Consider the following 23,138-nt stretch of genomic DNA (forward strand, 5'->3'; position numbering starts at 1 on the left):
AGAACTGATATAAATGAATGTATTCATAAGAATTCTTCATATGCAGACTATATGCTATGTCAATATTCTTCTTAGGATCCTTAATCTTCTCTTCTCCTGCCTCTAAAGTCTACAGCTGTTGTTGCAGCAGGCAGCAGAGGCAAAAAACAAATTGACCATAACATAAAATGCTGCTATAAAGACAAAATGAATAGCAGTCAATTTAAAAAGTTGAAAGAAAAAATATATTCAACAAATTGTCCATTCTGCAAATTAGCTTTTGGACAACTAGCTCTGGCTTATCCATTTGAAGGCTTTAAGAGATGATTCTGCAGTAGGAGATTTCCATTATCCACTAAGAACCAGACAGCATCTCTCCTAACTTAGCAAAAAGACCAGTATATATCTAAGAAGAAATAAATAAGACACATTAGTGGTCCATGTCTGAGGCAATAGCATTATAACAGAAGTTTAGAGAGCCAACAAGCAACAGTGTATCCATTTGCACCCATCATGGTACAAGGGAGACTGTGATATTCCAGCCACTTAAGACTAGCCTGCTCTAGAGTGGCGCAGAGAGAGCATTCCAGAGTCAACCTCCTCCTGAACTGTACTTAAGCCAGTGTGGCTCACCTCCAGTATCCCCTGGGATCCAAGTAAATCCAAAACTCAGTGGGGTAGCCTGGACGATGAGGGAGACAGACAAACAGACAGACACTATAATACAGACTAGCTTGTCTTGAAACCCAATCCTAAGCCCAATTGAGGCTTAGGCAGATGAGGTAACCTGCCTAAGATCACACTTACTACCTGTGTCATCTTAGGCAGATTACCTCATCTGCCTAAGCCTCAATTTCTGTATCTGTGAAAATGGTACTCTACATTCTAAGGTTATAATGAAGATGATAGAGACAATCCAAGTAAACCCAAACACGATGTGAAGTGCTTCGAACATAGTAAGAATTCAATAAAAGTGTATTGCCATCATCAGTTATCACTATTATATTAATAATATAATTATTAGAACAAGAGGAAGACACCAGACACTGTAGAAGCACCCAGGAGGAGTGTCTAACCCAACTGCTCTGGAGAAGAAACTGTTTTGCTCTGGGTCCTTGCCCTGCCTGACCCCCTCTAAGGAAAGCCATGGCCACACCTGATGATCATGCCTAACAGAGGTGACCATCACTGACTTGTTAATAAGATCTTTTTGGGGGGAGAATTGGAAATAATCTAAGACATGGAGAGAAAAGGCAGAAGGGGGAGGCCATGAAGAAGCTGAAGCCAGGAGTAGGCAGAAGTCATGAGTGGTGGAAGCTTAGGGTACTGAGAAGTGGTGCAGCAGAGAAGAGAGCAGGGAGGAGTCAGTGACTGCGGTAAGACAGCAGTGGTGTTGCCAATTAGCAGTTGTGTTGCCCCGATGGTGGCACATGGAACCAGGAGAAAGGACACCTCTGTTGCTGAGGTGCTGACTGGCACACTGGTTGTCAGTCACCACTCCGGAGTGACCTTCCAGTGGCTAAACTATGTTCTATCCCCTTTAGATCTGGCTGTTCAGTGGTTTGATGAACATAGTATGTCTCAGTAAGAATGTGAAAAACCAGACAACTGGCCAGGCGCAGTGGCTCATGCCTGTAATCCCAGCACTTTGGGAGGCCGAGGCAGGCGGATCACGAGGTCAGGAGATCGAGACCATCCTGGCTAACATGGTTAAACCCCGTCTCTACTAAAAATACAAAAAATTAGCCAGGTGTGGTGGCGGGTGCATGTAGTCCCAGCTACTTGGGAAGCTGAGGCAGGAGAATGGCATGAACCCAGGAGGCAGAGCTTGCAGTGAGCCAAGACCATGCCGCTGTACTCCAGCCTGGGCGACAGAGATAGACTTTGTCTCAAAAAAAAAAAAAAAAAAAAAGACAAACCAGCCAAGCTTCCCTCTCCTCATTACTGCCTTATTCATTCAGCTGTCTCTGGAATTTAAGCAGCTTCTTCCCCATGCTTCTGCAATTAAAGGAATATGTTATGAGCAACTATTTCTTCTTGAAAGAGGTTTCTATGCACATGCAGAAATGAAAAGGCAAACAAAACTCCAGAAGGGTTCCACACCAATAAACTTCAGGAGTGTCTGTGGTTTTTTTTCATCACCAGCACAGAGGAGCCTCTGTGTGCCACCTGGCAAGCTGCTTCTCTCAACCCACACAGAAAAGAAATACAAAAATAGCATTAATAAACCCCAAGGTCTGGGACTCTTCTGCTTTTGCATATACAAGCACATTCCTTCCAACTGCTGGATAAGAAAGAGAGAGAGACAGGCCTATGAAATGTGCACCCAAAGCTAGGCCAGATGGACCCCTCTGAAATTTATGAGACTGGCTCTTGATTCACCCATCCCTCCATAAACCAGATCCTCCTGACAACAGCTTTCCTAGAGTAAGAGATAGAGAAGCATTTCCCTAGCAAGAAAGGGTAACAAGGAATGACATTTCAAAGGAAATACAGCTACTCAGAGAGGGGTGGTCCTGGAGAGTTGGAAATGTGGTTCTGAACAGTATACACAGAAGGACCAAATAGAGACCACAGGGCCACAGAGGAACCTGTCCCTATAAAAACTTGTCAAAGATGCTCCGCCGCTCTGTAAAACTCCAAACATCCATCTATCTAAGGAACTGCTGCAGAGGCCAGAGCGACGACTAGGAATGAGAAGAAAGCTTGTCAGGCCCTGAACAGTCCAGGGAGATGTAAGGGAGCAAGAGCAGCTTAGTTCATGCCTGACAAAGAGATACAAGGATAAAAGACGACTAGCAGTTTCAAAGATGCATGGCTCCTTCCCATTTTTTCTTGTCAAAAAAGGTCATCAGTGAAACTCAAGTAATGCTTTTTTTGCAGATTAAAAAGTGGCCATGACCTGCCTTTGAGGAGAGGAGGAGGAGGAGGGGCGGTCATCTTTCAGGTCTCCATAAAATCCTGCAATCAAGTAGCTGTTGGGGAGGCCAGCGGTACCAAGTTCCATCAGCTGGCACTGCTCACAGGCAGGGAAACCACCATCCCTACCCACTCTGGTGGGAGCGACTGCCCCATCAACACGGAAACAGCCACATGCAAAAGGGCAGCCTTTCAGAAATCACCCCTGCTCTCAGCCATTCCAGATAGTTTCATTTACATTCAGAAGACGGGAGACATACCTAGAAACATTCTTGCCTAGGTGTAAAGTTTAAGCTGAAAGATTTAATAGAGGCTCTGGTATGGACTGAATGTTCATGTCTCCCCCAAATTCACATTTTGATACCCTAAGCCCCAGTATGGTAGTATTTTGAGGTGGGGCCTTTGGGAGGTAATTAGGTTTGGAAGATGTCATGAGGGTGGGACCCCCATGATGGGATTCATGTCTTTACAAGAAAAGGAAGAGGCTGGGCGCAGTGGCTCACGCCTGTAATCTCAGCACTTTGGGAGGCCGAGGCGGGCAGATTATGAGGTCAGGAGTTTGAGACCGGCCTGGACAACACAGTGAAACCCCGTCTCTATTAAAAATACCAAAATTAGCCAGGCATGTGCCTTGTAGTCCCAGCTACTTGGAAGGCTGAGCAGGATAACTGCTTGAACTCAGGAGGCGGAGGTTGCAGTGAGCCGAGATCACGCTACTGCACTCCAGCTTGGGCGACAGAGACAGACTCCATCTCAAAAAAAAAAGAAAAGAAAAGAAAAGAAAAGAAAGAGGCCAGGGCCCTCCCTCTCTCACTCTACCATGCCAGTACACAGCAAAAAGGTGGCTGCAAACCGAGGGCCCTCGCTAGGAACTGAATCTGTCACCACCTTGATCTTGGACGTCCCAGCCTGGCGAACTGTGAGGAAGAAATATTTGTGATTTAGGCCACCCAGTCTATAGTATTTTGTTACAGCAGCCTGAGCTAAAACAGCATCTGATCATGGTGCCCCAAAACTCAAGTGAAGAAAGGTGAAGTCTGGACTAGCGGCAGGTGATCCTCTATTCTAGGACCTCAAAGATACGCGACTCGTTCATTTATTGAGCAAATACTTTCATGAGGATCACCTGTGAGTAGCCAGGTATTATGTTAGTCAAGGGTATTTCTAGCAAAACATACAGCGGCACCCTCAGGAGCTGAGTCTAGAGGGGAGACGGTTAAGAACAGAGTGCACAGAGCAGAGGCACAAGCAGTGGGTGTTATGGGGGTGCATGGGGAGGGACAGAAGGTCCTACCAGCAAGACTGGAGACAAAGTGACAGGATCTGGCCCAGTGGGGCCTCTACATGACAAGCGGTGAGAGGAGATGAAGAGGCTGATTGGGCGAGGCTGGGTTTGCATCTGAAGGCGTTTGGAGCAGAGGAAGCTCCAGGCCATTCTCAACTTAGAAGCCCGCTCAGGTGACAGGTGCTGTGGAAGCAGCTGTCAGGCTCTGGGGTGATCCAGGTGAGATCTGCTGAAGGCCCGAACAAAAGCGGCACCAAAAGAGCTATACTGCTTAGCAGTGACTCCAGCCAGGCACTGGGCTACCTGGACTATTTCACCCTCACCAGAAACCAGCCAGGCAGGCACTCTTACCCATGTTAGGAGACAGACACAGAGAGGAACTAACACGCCCAGGTAGCCCAGGTCAGCCCAGTGACAGAGCAGGGATCTGAGCCTGGGCCACCTGACCCCAGAGCAGGGTTCACACCATTCCCTGTGATCTACTGCAGGAAGATGGGGTAGCAGCGGGCAGGAGGATTCTTATTTCCAACGTAACATCATACATGTGTTTCCAAAATTTTAAGAAAAATACACAATATGGTGTTATAACATTCTTGCCTCCAATTTCACTGATCACTATCTGAAAACCAAAGTGAGTAGGAGACAAGACCTCCCCTCCACACCCCACCTCCACCACCACCGGCAAAGGACATCTTTCTTTTGTGTGCCTCGGTGAAATATGGCAGGGACAAAGGGGTCAGAGGAGGACTGAGAGGGGAGGCAAGGTTTCTCTGGAGAAGTAGTTGCTGTGCTGTGACAGCACTGCCGGGGGCCTCGGGGTGGGGTGTGGACAGCCTCTTTCTCACCCTAAACCTCAGGAGGAGTTCCAAGGGCACCTCCCGGGAGCTCTGAAGTAGTTCTCTGCACTTTACCCACACAGCCATTAGGGCCCGACTCTGCCTAGGAAGGGCCTGTGGGCTGCTGCCTCCTGCCCTGGCAGAGAGAAGGGCCGGCCGGCTGCTCTGGTATCAGAGGCAGGCGAGGACAGGCACGGGCTGTTCTGGGGGGACTGACCTCGCTCCCAGATGAGTATGTCCCGGAGAGAACACGGGGGCAGCATGGAAGAGGTGGCCTGAGGTCATCCTGGACGCTGTCACATAGGACTGCCCGCAGGTATGTGAAGAAGTGACCTCAGAGGGCAGAGCTCAGAGGTGCACTGGCTGGGAAAGGTGGCCAGGTACGAGCAGGGCTGCCAGGCGGTCACCTAGAATTGAGACAGCCACCAAGCTCAAGGAAACCACTAGGCACAGGGACTCAGCAGGGGACCTTCACAAAGACCAGAACATCCTCCTCTTTAACTTCCACCAGGCCCAGAGAGCACAGCCCACCCCAGCTTCTGCCCGGGCAGGCGGTGGGCAGAGGCATCTGGGGAGGGCCAGGGGCCAGTAGGAGGATACAGAGGGCAAGGGCCCATGTTCCCTCCCCTCCTCAGGGGCCAAGGCACATGGGTTTGGCAGGGAGCACATTTTAATGCAAAGTTAGGTTTGGAGTTTTATTATCCAGCCTGTCTAATCACTGGGCCTGGATCTGTGCCTCACAGTGAGAGGAGGACTGTGATATCTGAGAGTGAACAACAAAGTCATTGAAATTTTGACCCAACTAAATTGGCATCCCTGAGAAATACCACTGAATACAGTTTAAAGGGGAATACACAGAGAAACATTAAATTTTCTTCCCATATACTTCATGTGTGTGTGAAACATTACTGATTAGAACACATCAGATCACATAGCTTCCAGGTACTGACCATAAGCTGTTTGGTTTCCAGCTCTTTTTTGTTTTTTTTTTTTTGAGACGGGGTCTCGCTCTGTCGCCAAGGCTGGAGTGCAGTGGTGCGATCTCGGCTCATTGCAAGCTCCGCCTCCTGGGTTCACACCCTGCCTCAGCCTCCCCAGCAGCTGGGACTACAGGCGTCCGCGACCACACTCGGCTGATTTTTTTGTATTTTTAGTAGAGACGGGGTTTCGCCGTGTTAGCCAGGATGGTCTCGATCTCCTGACCTTATGATCCGCCTGCCTCAGTCTCCCAAAGTGCTGGGATTCCAGGCGTGAGCCACCGTGCCTGGCCGGTTTCCAGCTCTTTAGATACAGCAGAGAACTTGAGGGAATCACTGGGATAATTGAGGAAGACAATCGCAATCTACTTTCAGTCGATAAAACCAAGTCTTCTAGAAGTATTTTCAGCATCTCAGAAATGTCTCCTTAAATAAGTTTCAATGCTAAGAAATCCATTTTTTTTTCTGCTCAAGTCATTGGAGTAACCATTTTCCCCTATTGCCTCCCTCCGGCTATAGAAACTGGCCTGTACTGCTCTGACATTCCTGAATCAATGAATTTCACTGAGTTTTCCTTTCTGGGCAAATAAGCAAAGGCTTTCCAAGATGAGTCTCCTGTATAATTGTGACAGGAAGAACTGGAGGGTTCTGCATTGAGACCTAAAATCAGACTGTGGGCTGGGAAAAACCCTCCAGGAAGAAGAATCATTATCTACAGCAAAGCAAAGCCAAGGAGAAAAGCAATATGGCGGCTAGAGCTCCTCTAATTTCCCATTCTCCCTACTGGGATCAGCAATGGGCACCAGCTCTTTCCTTTCACCCAATCCTAGAGAACCCAGCCTAGTGAGTGCAGTGGAGGATGATGGCGGACCGGCCAGAGGACTGGGAGGGAGAGGGCCAGAATTCCAGTTTAACATCTCTGCGCTTTGGTTTCCTGCCTATGAAACAGAATGTCATTCTCTTAAACTTAACTCAAGGGGATCCAGAAGTCAGGGAAGTGCAAATGCAACTCCTTTATAAAAAGCAGTATTTTTTTCCAGTGTAGCATTTTACAATGTATAAAGCTCTTTTTGCATATTCTCATTGGCGTAGTCACAAACAGTTTCTGGGCATCCATTGTGTAGGAGGCACTGTGCTAGGAACTGAGAATAAAGGGCAAAGACAGGCTCCTGTCCTCAAGGAGTTTCCAGGCCAGATAAGCCAGGAGTAGGTATCTGCTCTGCCTAGTGGGCTAGGTGCTGTATTAGGGAGGCAGGGGCAGAATGGGAACATTCAATTCACACTAAGGATCAGGGAAAGGCGTTTTCCCTCCTCTGAAAAGCTGAGTTCTCCCTTGCCCCAATACCTTTACTTCTAATTGTGAGTGATCACTCTCCCTCTTGCTCCCACTTAAGAACTAAGTAATAAGCATAAGAGTTGGGCAAAATGGAAAAGGAAGGCATCCCTAATTTTTCCATGAAATGAGATAATCGTATATAGATTTCCACTTTTGCAACAGAAGTAATTTTTTTCTTTTCTGATATAGACAATATATGTATTTTGTTTCTAACCCCGTATTATTCTCAAGTCAGACTCTGGAAACCACACGTGTTTACCTCCTTTTATTCTGTAAGTATCGCTAATATAGTATGCTTACTGGAGATGTGAGGCAAGTACTGACTTCTATAACTCCATGATAGAGCCAGTGTTTTAAAGAATGCTGTCATTGCTCACTTGCTCATTCATTCTTTCATAAGTAATACCTCTTGAATACTTGCTACGTGCCATCTAACATTCTAGATACTGGAGTGTAGGGGTAAACAAAAGTCCAGGCAGTAAACTTGTTAGCATCTAAGTGATGAGTCCCATGAGATGGAAAAACACAAGGAAGGGGAAGAAAGGGTTGGGTCAAAGGTGACATTTGAGAAGAAACCAGGAAGTAAAAGACAGCACTGATGTGGTTTTCTGGGGAACAGCATGCCCAGCAGGGGCAAGTGCAAAGGCCCTGGGGTGGTGGGGTATTTTTAGGATGCGGGAGGAATAGTAAGTTGATAAGTAGGATCAGAGGACACAGTGAGGAAGGACACAGTATGAAAGCAAATGTCACACAGGCCATGGGCACCATATATGGCTTTGAATGAGAAGATAAGCTCACTGGAGGGCTAGAAGCAGAGAAGTAACAGGATCTGTCTTACATTTCCAAAGGATCGCTCCAGCTGCTTCATGGAAACAGCCCTAGGGTGAGGATTGGGGTGCAAGAGCAGAGGCAGGGAGATAATTGGAAGGCTTCTGCACAAATGCAGGCAAGATGTGGTGGCCACTTAGACCAGGGTATAACAGCGGAGGTGGTAGAAGAAATCAGATTTTCAATATAGTTTCAAAGACAGTATTTGCTGATGGGCTGAATGTGGTATGAGGAGAAAAGAAAGCAGCGTGTCGGGAATGAGCAAGTAGAAGACTGGAGTTGTTTCTTTACTGCAATTGGGAAGAGCAGGTTGGGAGGGCACGACAATCAGGTGTGTTGTTTTGAATGTGTTAAGTTTCAGAAGCCCACTAGGCATTTAAGTGTGGATGCTGGGTAGGCTACTGGCTATGCGAGTCTAGAATTCAGATGAGGTTGGAAGCAAAAATATTAATTTGGACGTCATCAGTGACAGATGGCATGTAAAGCTCCAAGTCTAGATGAGATTTCTTAAGATGAGTGAAGGCTCAGACTGAGCCTTGGGCACTCCAAAATTTAGAGGTCAGGGAAATGAGGTGGAACTAGCAAACCCATGTGAGAAGGCACCACCTGCGAGGTATGGAAACCAGGAGAGTGTGATATCCTGGAAGCCAAGTGAGGAAAATGCTTCTAGAATTGAGGAGGGATGCATTATGCCTTAGTCCTTGCTTTGCTGATAAAGGTTCCCAAGTACCTGGATGAGAAAATGATGTGCTTCAGGACCCAGCATGGGTTCGATAAGAAAGTGTTAGGTTCAGTTAAGTGCCTAGGCCAGTTAATCAGTGAAAAAGTGAAAGATACCATCTATCTACAAAGACAAGACACAGAAATATAGTCTGATGTAATGACAAGTAGATGGATTAGAAACTGCTTGACTGATGACACCCAAGGGCACACATAAGTGAATAAGTGTCAACCCCAAAGGAAATTTCTAGTGACATGTCACTGGGCTCTGTCCTTGGCCTGCTCAACGACATATCACTGGCTTTTATCAATGATAACTAAACTTGACTGCAGTCAAAACAATCTAGGAGGTTTGTTAAAATAGAGCATCCCAGTGTCTATCCTGGACCTACTGAATCAGAATCTTCCCAGGTGGCATGGTGGGGCAAATGGACAGTCTGCCTTAGCAGAAGGAATAGAGAGAGGAGGTTGATCAAAATGTACAGCTGAAACCAAGCTGGGCGGAATGGGGAAGATGCTAGATGGAGGCTCTGGAGTGATCTCAGCAGGTGGACAGGTGGGCTGAAATATCACTGTGTCATCGTGGAATCCTGCGACTGCCTCTGAAAATCAGCCATAGGTGGGGTGGATGGGGTAACCAGTTGGGTCTGCAACCAACTTGGGATTCTCAGTGAGCTGCAGACACTGTAATCTACAGTGGATCCCAAGCTAGACTGATCAGGGGAGAAAGGACGCAATCCAGCCACACACTCTACAGCCCCTAAAGCTTCCTCTCCATGGTGCAGAAAACACACCAGAGGGGGGCCAGATGAGCACCAACAAAATGGACAAGGGTTCCAGCCCACATCCTGCAAGGACCACCTAGAGAGAAGCAGATGTTTAGCCTGGAAACTCAGAAGGAACCAGGACCTCACCCTGACATACTTCCCAGGTTAACATGTGGAAAGACTTATTCTGTGGGATCCAACAGGGTAGATCCAGAATCAGTGAGTGAAAACTAGTGGGACATGATTCTAATTTGGTGGAACGAAGGTCTTTCCAACAGGAAGGGCAACCTAAAGAGATGGAAATGGTAAGCACTTTGCTGTGGGAACCATTAAACATATATATACCCCTAAGTAGCATTTATTGCAATGTATTATTTTATGTATATGCACATACCCTTCCTACAACTGGATAAACTCCATGAGGACTGAAACTATGACACTTCATCCACATTTCCCTAGAATTCAGCACAAGCCCTGCCCATGCTATGTGCTCAATAAATGTTATTTGAATGAATGAGCTGACTATCACTGGATGTTGTCAAGGATGTTGTGGAGGTGATTCATGTCACATAATTATTAATGTTCCTTCCAAACAGCAGATCCTATGATCACTGAACAATTGCACATAAATCGGCTTCCCCGGAGACAGTCATCCTTTGCATCTTTACAGTTGATTTAAAAGTCAGACAAAATGAATTCTTTAAATTATTATGTTTAATGTTGAACTGCAATATTAGCCCTAGGTTTAAAACTCAGACTGATATTAAGTGTGGGGTAATCATTTTTGCTTTCAATGCTTCTGTACTTCACATGAATATGTTGAAAGTCCTATCTGTTAAGAAAATGTGTTTCTTCTAGTGGAAATCTCATCCTTCCAGCTATGATCTGGTTTGGGGATTTACCCTCCAGGCCTCTTATAAGTAAATGTTGCCACATCTGGGTCTGGGGGATGTACTGATTCATGGGCTGGTGGTGTCAGCTCAGCAGGTGCACAGTGTCCACCACACTGTCTACCAGGCTGGGGTACACCTTGAAAACTCACTCCAGCAGAGGCCTGGCCCAACTCAGAAATTAACCCAAAGGGCTTTGAGAGAGCAGTCACTGCAGTTACCAAGGAGATCAATACACTTTACATCCTCCTCAAGAGACCACAAAACAAAACCAATTCTCTGGTCCATAGATTGGAGTCTGAAACTCTCCCAAAATTTGAGGCTGCTTTCAAAAATACCTTTGCGTTCTTGCCCCATATTAAGAGTGGACAGCCTATGGTCATGTGTCCAGGGGAGGAAGCCATGTCTCCAGTGGGCATCTGCCTCACAGCAGACACTGTGTTGAGGGAGGTCTCATTTAATCTTCACAACAATCCTATAAGGTGAGAATAGTATACCTATTGCCAAACAAGGAAAGGGCATCTCAGAGAAGTTAACTCAGTTGGCCAACATCACACAGATGAGATGTGTGGGTTCCACACATCTCAAATAGTGGAGGAGCCAGTATTTGAACTCAGGTCTGTTTACCCCTGTCTTAGTCGGCTGTATAACACGGATCACAGACTGGGTGACTCAAACAACAAACATCTGCTTCTCATAGTTCTGGATGCTGGGAAGTCCATGATCAAGGTGCTAGCAGATTCGGTGTCTAGTGAGGGCTTTCTTCCTGGTTATGTCCTTGCCTGGCAGACGGAGAAATAATCTCTCTTGTCTCTTCTGTTATCAGAAGGGCATTAATAATCCTATTCATGATGGTTCCGCCCTCATGACCTAATTACCTCGCCCCTAAAGCTTCACCTCCAAATATCATCACATTGGGGATGAGGGCCTCAGCAAATTAATTTGGCAAGGTGGGGAGACACAAACATTCAGTCCATAGCAAAGCCGCAAAGCTGTGCTCTTTTCCCACCCAGCAACTAGAGTGGTCTTAAAACAAAAGTTTTATTAGACTTTTCAGAATGCTCCAGTGGCTTCCTCTTGTACCTAGAATACATCCAAACTTCTTGTAGGGCTCTGCCCAGTCCAGCCTCTGTCTGGCAACACACCCCACCTCTTCTTGTCCTTGCTCTCTCCCTTCCAGGCCTACTGGCCTTCCTGCTGTTCCCTGGAGTCACCAAAGTCCCTGCCTCAGGGCCACAGCACTTGCTATTCCCTCTTCCTAGAATGTTCTTCCCCCGGTACCCTGCAGATCCTTCTTCCTTCATCCAGGTCTCTGCTCCAATGCCACCTCCTCAGACAGGCTGTTAGCAACTACTTCATCTAAAAGACTCCTTTTCCCACCACTCTCTAACCTGATGTTTCCTGCCAGCACTCACCAGTACCTGGACAAACATACTTGGGCAGTGACTGCTTTTCGTTAGTGACCCAATAGAATGCAAGCTCCATGAGACAGGGACTCTGCATCCCTCATTGTATTCCCCACACTCAGGCCCCACATGGCCAGCACTCACCAAACTGGGCTAGTCCATGGCTAACACCAGCTTCACCCTCTGCTGCCTCTATTTGCTCCCTGCTTATGGAGTTCTGCTACACAGAGGTGGGTAACCTTGGCCAGGTTAACTTCGGATCTCAAGAGAAATCTTCTATTGGCTGATGGTGGCCCTTACAAAAAAGGAACTGCTATTTCATCCCTCCCTAAAGACCACAACATCCCCTTGCTCTGATATTTGTATGACACTGCCAGTTTTAGAAGTTTGTGATTTTATCAGAGAAGAGGCATTTGAGGCAACTGATGAAACAAAAAGATAATTATATTTCATAAAGAGAAAATTAAAAAAACTTCAAAATTACCAACTGCTGTTTATTGCTAGAACAGACAATTAGTTCATTTAATGCCTTCCAGCATTTTTTCAAAGCAGATAGAAATGGACTCTTATTGAAGGAGTTATAAAAAGCTATGTTATCTGGCATCTAACCAACTTCCCAGATTCCACAAATTTCCAAGCTCACAATAGGCTTGAGGCAAAAGGTAACCATAATCCAAGACAAGACCAACTGTTATTCAATGTAAAAGTTTCTAGAGATGAAATTATCTCGGTTTTGGGAGCTTAATTTGTCTCATCTCATACGTAATTACTGCCCTGCCTCAAAACTCCAGGTAGCCCCAGTTACTCTTGTTGCTAAGAAGTGGTTCATTTTCCATAAAACATTTTACATTCTGTAGAAGAATTCTGTAAATAAATACAGGATGGTTCATTTGCAAAACTCAGGATTTGCTTTGAGTTTTGTTTTATGTGGTCTGTCCGAACATTATTTCAGTTGTGGAAATGCCTACTGGCCTCTGAGGGGCTTTTGTTCACTGGACCTTCCCAGTTTTTCTCTCCTTTCTTAATGCACTTACCACTTCAAAGGAACTCTCAGCTTCAGACCAGGGTCAGACTAGAGGGTGAAATACCTATGGGATCAAAGAATGGTCTTCTGGGAAAATTTAAGCTAAATTTTAGTTTATGGCAACTTTTAACCAGTCTATCCATCCCCTTGCCCTTAGGGTGGGAGATAATAAAGCTTTTGTGTATAGCCAGATACAAGGATAGATAAAATGCTGCAGGTGATTTCATTTGCAAAGAAGGAAGGAAAAAGGGGAGGGCGGTTTATATTCATTGCTGAATTCCAGTGGTGGCCTCAGTAGGGGAAGCTGTAGAGAAAAATCGGAAGGTGCGATGGGAAGAGAGGTATGGACACAGGCGATGTCTGCATGAGTGTATTTCTTAGAGCAGAAACTGCCCAGAACACTGTATCTTCACTGTCACGTAGATTACTCTGTATTTCCAGATTTCCCTTTTATTATACCGTATTTTATCATAAACTGTATATTTCTTAATACTTGCCACCAGCAGCCATTATTTACATTAGCGATGAGTGTATCTGATACTCAAACATGAAGTTATATCCCACTTCCTTCAATCCACATGCTAATAGTTTATCGTGTAACATACTAAAAAAATCGTTTTTTATGGCTTGTTATATTCCAAAGGGTTAAAGAGAAAAAGCAGAAGAGAAAAAAAGGCTACAGGTGGTTTAGTGATATTTATAATCATTACTGGAATTCTTGTGCCTGAGTGAGAAAATATCCCATAGGAACATCGATCTTTGGCTAACTGATCAAATTCCAAGGTACATTCTCTGTTGAGCACTTGTATTGTTACTTCAGTAATTATTCTGATGCAGTCATCAATTTAGGCACAATTCCTAAAGTGTCTTTGAGAATATGACATTAATCTTCCACCAACACTTTTTCTCGTTAAAGAGCCATGTTTATACTCTGTGGCTGTCAAAGAGAAACAGGGATAATACATAATATGGTGTGCAGCCTCTAACAACCACAATGTGTGCATTTTCATATTCAACTTACTTTTTCATTCCATGCCCACAGTCCAATTCCAAGAAACGTTATTCCCAAAAACTGAAAAAGAAAGAAAGCAGTGTAAATATAAGGGAAAATGCCGCTAATATAAAGAAGAAATTTTTCAATCAATTCTTTTGTCGCTTTACCTGGCTGGGAAATAGCTTTTCCTAAAGTGTGGGCACTCATCTTTACCAGGAAAATAAATACCATAATCCCTCTGCTTAAAATTTTTACAGCACTAGGGCTGGAGACACACAGTTGGTTAGAAGTCATTCAGATTATGAAGAATAATAATTAGGTAGAATCCTGAATACAATGAAATTATCAATAACATTTAATATGCTGCCTTTTAGGGTAGGGGAGGAAACAGATTCCCCATGGATCTGAGGCCTGCGGTCACTGGAAAACGGATAAGCAGAGGCATGAACTTAGAAGAGGTGGCATGTTCTCTTCAGCACTGAGCCATTACAAACGGGTCAGGTCAGGGAGGAGCATGCAGAGCCTCAGATGTCCCTCTTTGATCATGCCTTCAAAAAGTAACAAGAATCTTATCAATGTAACGCAAAGAAAATTCCTAAGTTCTGTTTTCAGAAACTTCGATTGTGTAAATTTTAGTTCAGAGGACCTCCCACCACCCTTCTTGGTTTCAACTCAGTTCCACAACTTCATATATACACAGAGTATACAACACATGGGACTGAGCTACACATTCAGCCCCAAGGCAGAGGCACATCTCATACATACCCACACCTCTCACCATTCTGTCAATTAGCTGTGTTGAGGACTGGGGGGATGCCAGGAGAGGAACAGGTGATAACCAGGAGGACTTTCCATTTTACTGTTTTTCTTTTTCTTTTTCTTTTGAAATGGCGTTTTACTCTGTCGCACAGGCTGGAGAGCAGTGGCTCGATCACAGTTCACTGCAGCCTCAACTACCCAGGCTTAAGTGATCCTCCTGCCTCAGCCTTCCGAGTAGTTGGGACCATAGGTGCAAGCCACCATGCCTGGCTAATTTTTTAATTATTTGTAGAGACAAGGTCTCACTATATTGCCCAGGCTAGTCTCACACTCCTGGGCTCAAGCAATCCTCCCGCCTCGGCCTCGCTAAGTGCTGGGATTATAGGTGTGAGCCACCACTCCCGGCCTAGGGCTTTCCATTTTAATTAATTCTCACTGTATTCCATCTGCTATAAGATACACATATTTTCCCCACATTTGAACACATCTGAAATTGGGATGTATCTTAAAATCCATGGTATCTCATAATTTGTTTTCTCCCCCTTGATATAGAAAACAGTGGAGTGTTTTGTAACTGGGGTGACACAGACTTGATGACACATTGTACAGGGCTGTCCACCCACTAAAAATTCAGTGATCAGGACTGTGTGTAATTGGCCATGAGTAAAGATATGCTTCATGTTTATTATCAATAGCAACTCTCTATTTCCTTTCTGAACACTGAAAAGAGACAAGAAGTTTCAGTCTGATGGCAGCACACTGTTTATTTTACTAACATCTTGATTAAGTTAATGTGGAGAAAGTGGTCCACTGAGAGGGGTATGCAAGAAAAACATGAGCGAGAGGGGTTATTTTTTACAGTTCCAGGGAAATCTGAGACCTGCCCACTGGGCGAGGGTTTCATGGTTCTCAGCAGGGAGTTCCTGATACTTTGTAAGCAATGACTAATAAATCCAAATGGGACTTGGACAGATGGCAGAGCAGAAAGAAAAGGGGACTGACAAAAGACAACCAGCTACTCCGAAAACATAGTGGTGTTTTCAAAAGCAGACCTTCCCAAAGCTCTGGACACTCATCTGACATTGAAGCAAGGCAACACACAATACAATCTGAGCCCTATACAGAAAAGCATGTCCTTGATTTGGCAAGAACTGAAGACCCCTTTCTTCCTACCCCTTGCTCTTATAGCGGACTCCTTGGAAAGTGTTCAGAAAAATTTCTCGTTTCACTATCCCAACAGAAAAATCATGCTCAGCCCTGGTCGGAGTGCTATTTCATTTTACATTTCAGATCCTAAACAAGTGAATCCCCAAATGACTCAAAGGTACTTAGGGCTCTGTAGTACAAAAATAAAACAATTCAGCATGTTCTTCTCATATTTATAGGTGCCAGGCAAAAGAGAACGACCACTGACAAGTGAGTGTCCAGGCTCCCATGAGACCTAGGAAGCACAGAAGCACAGAGTTAAGGCTTTGACTTCAACGCACTGACATCAAACACAACCCTGTGAAATGGCTGACTTTCCAATGCTGAAGCTCCTCATGGATAAATGTTTGGTTATTTTCCCTGATGCAGTATTCACTGTCCCTCCCACTGCTGATGGGGTGGACACGTTCCTGCCGAAGACCTGTGCCTGATCGCTAAGAATTGTTTTTATTACTTTCCAGGCATTGCGCTTAGTGCTTTGTGTGCAATGTCTCTGTTAAGCGTCACAACAGTTTTACTCTGAAATAGGCGCTATTATTATCCCCTTTTTAGGAAAGAGGAAAATGAGGCTTAGAGAGTTTAAATAACTTGCTCAGAGGCACACAGCTTCTAAGTAGAGGAGCAGAGACTTGAACGAGAGAAATACATATTCTTACCAGTCCTGATAAATTCCCCTTTGCCCCCATGATATAAAAAGTTGAGGCATTCAGGCTGGAATTACATGGTACATGATCAGCATATCATATATTCCTCCCCCAGCAAGCAAAGGGGTGTGGAAAAGGTAAAGAGAGACAACAATCTTGCCTTCACATAAGCATTGGCTGTGGAACTTCTGTTCCCTACTTTGGTGTCAGCAATGGAGTTAAGCAGAAGAACAGAGAAATTCAATGGTGGGTCCACATTCTCCTTTTTAAATAAAGTTTTCCTCTCTCCTCTTGGCACTCTGAGACAACTTTTTTCATTCACGAGCCATATAAATAGCTTGGAAACCAATGGTTTTCCATAAAGAGGAGAGAGAAAAAAAGTAGGGGATTTAAAGAAGACTCACAATTTCCTTTACAATCTTGCTCCTGTATTTCCTGCTTTCACTGTGACTTTCCAAACAAGGGTTTAAGAACTGGGAAAGAACACAATTTGAAGTGAAGGAAAATACTCAATACCTAAGCAAGCAAGTGGTGCAAGCCTGGGCCTCAACTTGATACATACCTTCAGTGCTACATCACTAGCAAATGTCCTCCCAATTACTCTCAGACCATATGTTTTGTTTTAAAATCAAGTTGTTCCAGTTCCAAATAATTAAACAGAGAAGAGCCAAAAACAGAGACAGGCACGCAATACTTGAGGCACATTCAGTTTCCCTTCCCACCTCCCAAAGAAAAGACGACCATAAACCACCAAACTGACCTCATTCTGAAACCCAGGGAGGCCCACGTGCAGGAAATAGCTGAGAACTCTTAAAGTCAACCCCTTACTCTTTTGAAATAGAAAAAAATGTATCTGAGGCATCTTATCTGAGGCATCTTCCCACATGGCAATATACGCAAATGTGCAGTACAAATGTTTGTCAACCCAAATTTTGATGTTTTAAAATAAATAACAATAACCTTGCCAGCATTTGTTGAATGCTAAGTATGGCTAAACTACAGCCACGTGTTGCTTAATAAAGGGAATATGTTCTGAGAAATGTGTAGTCATGCAAACATCATAGTGTACTTACACAAGCCTAGATGGTATAGCCTACTACGCACCTAGGTTATATGGTATAGCCTATTGTTCCTAGGCTACAAACCTATACTGCATGTCACTGTACTGAATAGTGTAGGCAACTGTAATACAATGGTAAGTATCTGGCATCCAAACATATCTAAACATAGAAAAGGCATAGTAAAAACACAGTATAAAAATCTTATGGGACCACCACTGTACATGCAGTTGGTTGTTAACTGAAACATCATTACGTGGCACATGACTATTGTTTCCAACTGAGCTGTGCCGTTAAGTGTAAAGTGCAGGCTGAATTTTGAAAACTTAATATGAATAAAAAGAATGTAAAATATCTCACTAATATTTATTATTGATTTCATGTTGACGTGATAACATTTTGGATATTCTGGGTCAAATAAGATACATTAAAATTAATTTCATTACACCTTTTAAAGATAGCTATGGAAAACATAAACTACATAAGTGGTTTGCATTATATTTTTATAGAATAATGTTGGTACAAAGTATCCCACAACAATATCCCAGGCACTAGATATTGTTTTAATCCCCATTTTATAGATAAGGAAACTGAGACTTAGAACTTTTAAAGTCAGGTGCGGTGGTTCACGCCTGTAATTCCAGCACTTTGGGAGGCCAAGGTGGGCAGATCACCACATCAAGAGATCAAGACCATCCTGGCCAACGTGGTGAAACCCTGTCTCTACTAAAAATACAAAAATTAGCTGGACGTGTTGGTGCGCGCCTGTAGTCCCAGCTACTTGGGAGGCTGAGGCAGGAGAATCACTTGAACCTGGGAGGCGGAGGTTGCAGTAAGCCGAGATCGTGCCACTGAACTACAGCCTAGTGACAGAGTGAGACTCCATCTCAAACAAAAAAGAAAAAAAAAAAGAATTTTAAGTATTTCTCCCAAGATCATAAAGGTGCCTGAGCTACATTGCTCAGAAAATCTCAATCCTTAGCCCAAGATCAAAACTATTATACTTTCCTAATACGCATAGAATGTTTGTCCATAGAGCAAGCTCAGGGATGGAGAACTATAATGAAACTCATGCCCTAAGACTCTAAATTACTCTTTTAATTTCTAGGCATCAAAGGTACGTTTCTCCCACCTGGGAGTGAGAACGGCCCTCGAGCAGGCTGACAGTGGAAGGAGAGGCAGCAGAGTTGACCCTTGGGAACAGCTGGAGAGGAAAATGGCCCCAGGGTGTGATGAGGGTGATTAGTTAATTCTGGAGGGACACATCTGCCCCACTTTTCTCTGAGTTCTACAAGAGGAAGATCCTTTCCTCCCTATCTGGTGGTTTTCATCCTTGCTGAACCTCCAACATTTTGAAATTAGTACAGTGCATTATTCTAACTGGTATAAAAATGGATACTTCAAGAAGTCATTCATCCATTCATTTATAATCTGCAACAAATATTCTTCAGTTCCTATTTTGTACTAGACACTACTTTTCTCTTGGGATAAACGAAGGTAAGAAAACAGAAACAGTTCCTGCCTACAATGAGCATACAGTCCAGTAAGAGAGAGAGAGACAGCCATCAAATAAAGAGTAAAATGTAAAATCATTCCTGATGGTGCTACAAAGGAGAAACAAATAAGGCCAAAGAAACTGTAACAGGGGGATTTGACCCGGAAGGGCATCTGAAGTTTTCCCTGAGTGAGAAATGCGCACAGGGAGTCCAAAGGATGAGAAGGAGTTAATGAGCAAAGAAAGGAGGAAGAGTGTTTCAGGCAGAGAATGTACAAAGTCCCAGTGGAGAGAAAAGCATGACAAGTAAACAGGTCTAAAAGGCAATTGGTATGGCTGGTGCACAGAGAATGGGGGAAGTGGGGAAGGTACAGCAGGTTTGCAATTAGAGACACGAGCATGGATCAGCCCATGCAGGCCTTGTAGCCCACCTTAAGGAATCCAGTCATTCCCCTACAAGTGCCAGGAAGCCATTTAAAGGCCAGCTATGTGTGGTGAGCAGGGGTGGATTAGGCAGGCAGGTCTTTGCAGATCTGGGAAAAATGAGGATCTGGGCCGCAGAAAAGATTAGAGTCTGAGTGGATCTACAGGGACCAAAAGGAGGTGACTTTGGTAATACAGGCAAGATCTGATCACGTCCCGGGCTGAAACATGATGAAATGGATGGAATTGAGAGCTACTGAGAAGTAAAACTGACATTTTCAGTGGGGGTGGGAGAAAGGGGAAGGAAAAGGAGGTGTTAAGGATAATGCCTACATTTCTGGCATCTTCTACAGAGACTATGGCTCTTCAAAATTCCGAAGACTTACATCCTCTCTGACAGAAGTTATTCTCAGGTGCCAATTTCATAACTAGCTTGATCTAGTGGCACTTCTGAAGGGCAGTTTTCTTCTCTGGGTATTTTGGCTGCTATCTGAATTCTCTCTGAAATAAATTTCAGTTTGTATACTTTTTAAAAATAAATTATTTTAAAATCTACATATAATTCCAACACCCCTGCTTTTATTCATAAAAAGTTTATATACATATATGGTATACATCAAGCTCCCAGACAATTCTTAAATTGACACTTTAAATCCTCTTTGCTTAAAAATACAGCAATTACGTCGATGGCATCTGCCCAGGATCCTGTGAACAGATTCAAAATAACAGCACACAAGGTAAATATGATAGAGGAAAATAAAGATCGAGTTAATCTTCTCACCTAAATTGGAGTCGCAAAAATATCATCCTAAATAACAATGAATGGAAAAAAACCCAACATTCTGATGAAGTCTTTAAGAAAGTTTTAATCTCTGCCTGAATAAACAGGAGAAATGCATTTAAAAAGTTGGCACAAAAAGGAGGGAAGGGGGGAAGTGCCATTAGGAAAGATGTATTTTCCTGAAACTGCAGCACCTGTACTTTCTATTATATATTTTCTGACACTTTAGTCTGAACAACACTCCAGTTTTAGCAGGGGTCCACACAAATGTGCTAAATACTTATAATAACAAAATAAGTGTCTTTATAGAGGAGGGACTTGTTTCAGGAATAAAAAACCTCTGGGCACAATTCTGGACATGTCAAAGGAGTAACTGTGGGCTGGTGGAAAATTCAATATGCACAAAGTCAATCCCAGTTTTCTCACTGGGTCTCCATGTCCCAGTTTGTGCATTCAAACTGTCCGGAGTCCTCATGGTAAGATGGCGTGACTGATAAAGCTCAAACTGTAAACAGGACATGTCCCATCCGGGCCAGGGTCACCATCTCTCACGTCACTTAGTCCTGATGGCCTCCTTTCAGTGTGGCCCGAGTGCACCCTGCCTGCTGAACCCTGACTCCAGTGCTTCGTAGTTTCATGATCTTGGGAAAGGGTCTTCGTTCATTTGGCAAATATTTATTGATCATCTGCCACGAGCAAGGAGGTCATCTAGGGGCTTTGGACAAACTGGGAAACAAAACAAAGTGACTGGTCTTCTGGGGTAGACATTCTAGTTGAAGTGCGCTGGAAGAGAAAGGCAATATAAAGAAACATAAGTGAGTAGATGCAGGGAATTTTTAAAAATGGGAAATGCTGTGGAAAGAGATCAGTGTCAGAGGCTTGTCATGTGGCAGAAGACAGAGGAGACACTACAATACGGAAGTAGAGAAAACAAGGGAGGTCTTCACTAAGAAAGTGACATATAAGCAAAAACACAAAAGACGTGAAGGAGTGAACGGTGGGTGTCGGGGGAACAGCATTCCAGGGAAAGTCTGGAGGCGCAGCCACAACAGAGGATGATAGGAACCAGGCTGGGTCGGGCTTTGCAGCTGTGGTGAGGACTCTGGTTTCACCTGAGACAATCAATCACTGGAGGGTTTCTTGAATTCCTAGAGCTCTGGTGTCCTTACCTGTCACATGGAGACAAGAAGGGCACCTCAGAACTGCACAAAGCAATTGTGTGTGTTGATGTGACGATGTAAGCACTGAGTGCTTGGCACAGTATTTTCATTAACATCAGTTCCTGCCTCTTTCCTGACACGTTTCTCAACCTGCCCCTCCATCCCTGCCATCTACAACTGTTCAATATGAAATGCAGCTTTCATATTGAACATCCTGCCTCCTCCAAGTACAAGAAAATATACTAGTTCACAGTGATCAGAGACTCTCTCTCTCTCTCTCTCTCCCTCCCCTGAACTTCGGTATCACTCGCTGCATGTGCTCTTATTTGACATTTACACATACACACACCCAAACACAGAGGATTATGAAAGAGTGATGTGACCTGGGATCAGATAACAGGGATCAGTGATGTGGCCTGTGCTAACCAGAGAGCATGTGTTCATAGGAAGTGGCAGCATCCGGCCTCCCATTCATCCTCTCCTCAATTTCAGCTTGAGGGTCCTTCCAGGAAAAATGTATACAGTATCCCATGCGTTTAAAAGAAACTAACACACTCTAGTCAGATATTCATATGGTACTTAATTTTACATCTTTTCCATTTCTTTTCTTAGCAACCTAGTTCATGAATTCTGGGTGACTAGTCTTAGTCCACTAATTTTTAAATCCACTAATTTTGATTAATTTAATTTCTGCATTAAAGAAGTTTCTCTCCATCAGGGCTTTTAGATGCATCTTTCTTCTCCCTAACCTTATTGCTCCTGGTTTTTGCATGATATCCTATGTGAATGGGTTTGGTTTCATTGTACCTATTTTTTACAGAATCCTTTCAGAAGAATGTGGGATACAAATAACAACCAATATTAATCGAGTTAGCTCCTCCATCCACATCCCCCTTTATGAAAACTGGCCCTGCCCCATCGGGGGCTCCTGTAGGCATATTTGTGGAGAATGGGCCTTCTCCCACTCTCTGGACAGATGAGTCATTAGGGTCAGACACATGACTCAGGAAAAGCTGTTCCAATGAATACCAGGCTGGGCCAGAGTCTCCCTTTTCCCAAGCGTCTGGTATTGGATAAAGTGATTTTTGTCAACCTTCCTCATGCTAGAATAGACTGGGGGATATTATGTAGACATAGACAGTAGAAAAGAGACCCAAAGAAGCTTATGTTCCTGACTGCTTCCGGATTCTTATCCTGGGACCTGTGGCTGCACTCCTTGTGCTGGGTTCCATGCAATCCCCTGGGCTCCTATTTTAAGTAAGTGCCTCTCATCTTAGCTAAAGCTACTTTGGGGGCTTTCTGTTACATGCAGCCAAAAGTGTACTGCTATCATTTAGACATGGTTTGTCTGCCCTCACCAAAATGCACGTTGAAATTTGATCCCCAATGTGGTGGCGTCAGAAGGTGGGGCTTAGCGGGAGGTGTTTGGGTCATGGGGGCAGAGCTCTCATGAATGGCTTGCAGTTATTCTAGAGGTAACTGAACACTTGTATTTACAGTAGTGAGTTCTCGCTCTCCTGAGACTGGATTAGTTCTCTCGGAATGAATTATTTCCCAGAAGAGTTGGCTGGCATTAAGTGAGGTTCCTTCTCCTGTTTGATCCCTCTTTGCATGTGTCTGTCTCCCCTTTGTGCATCTCTGGCATGTTATG

General features: G+C 44.3%; 1 protein-coding gene across 2 annotated transcripts in view; it reads right to left on the minus strand.

The window, feature by feature from the left end:
• The window catches only part of TSPAN5 (tetraspanin 5), a 180,184-nt gene that overhangs the window by 21,979 nt on the left and 135,067 nt on the right, over nt 1–23,138 (minus strand). For both annotated transcript variants that reach the window (XM_025385120.1, XM_025385121.1), the window contains exon 2: nt 13,989–14,039. In XM_025385120.1, coding sequence (XP_025240905.1) covers nt 13,989–14,039 — 51 coding nt within the window. The remainder of the gene's footprint in view (nt 1–13,988; nt 14,040–23,138) is intronic.

This window comes from Theropithecus gelada, chromosome 5 (assembly GCF_003255815.1).
Source record: "Theropithecus gelada isolate Dixy chromosome 5, Tgel_1.0, whole genome shotgun sequence".
Lineage (NCBI taxonomy): Eukaryota > Metazoa > Chordata > Mammalia > Primates > Cercopithecidae > Theropithecus > Theropithecus gelada.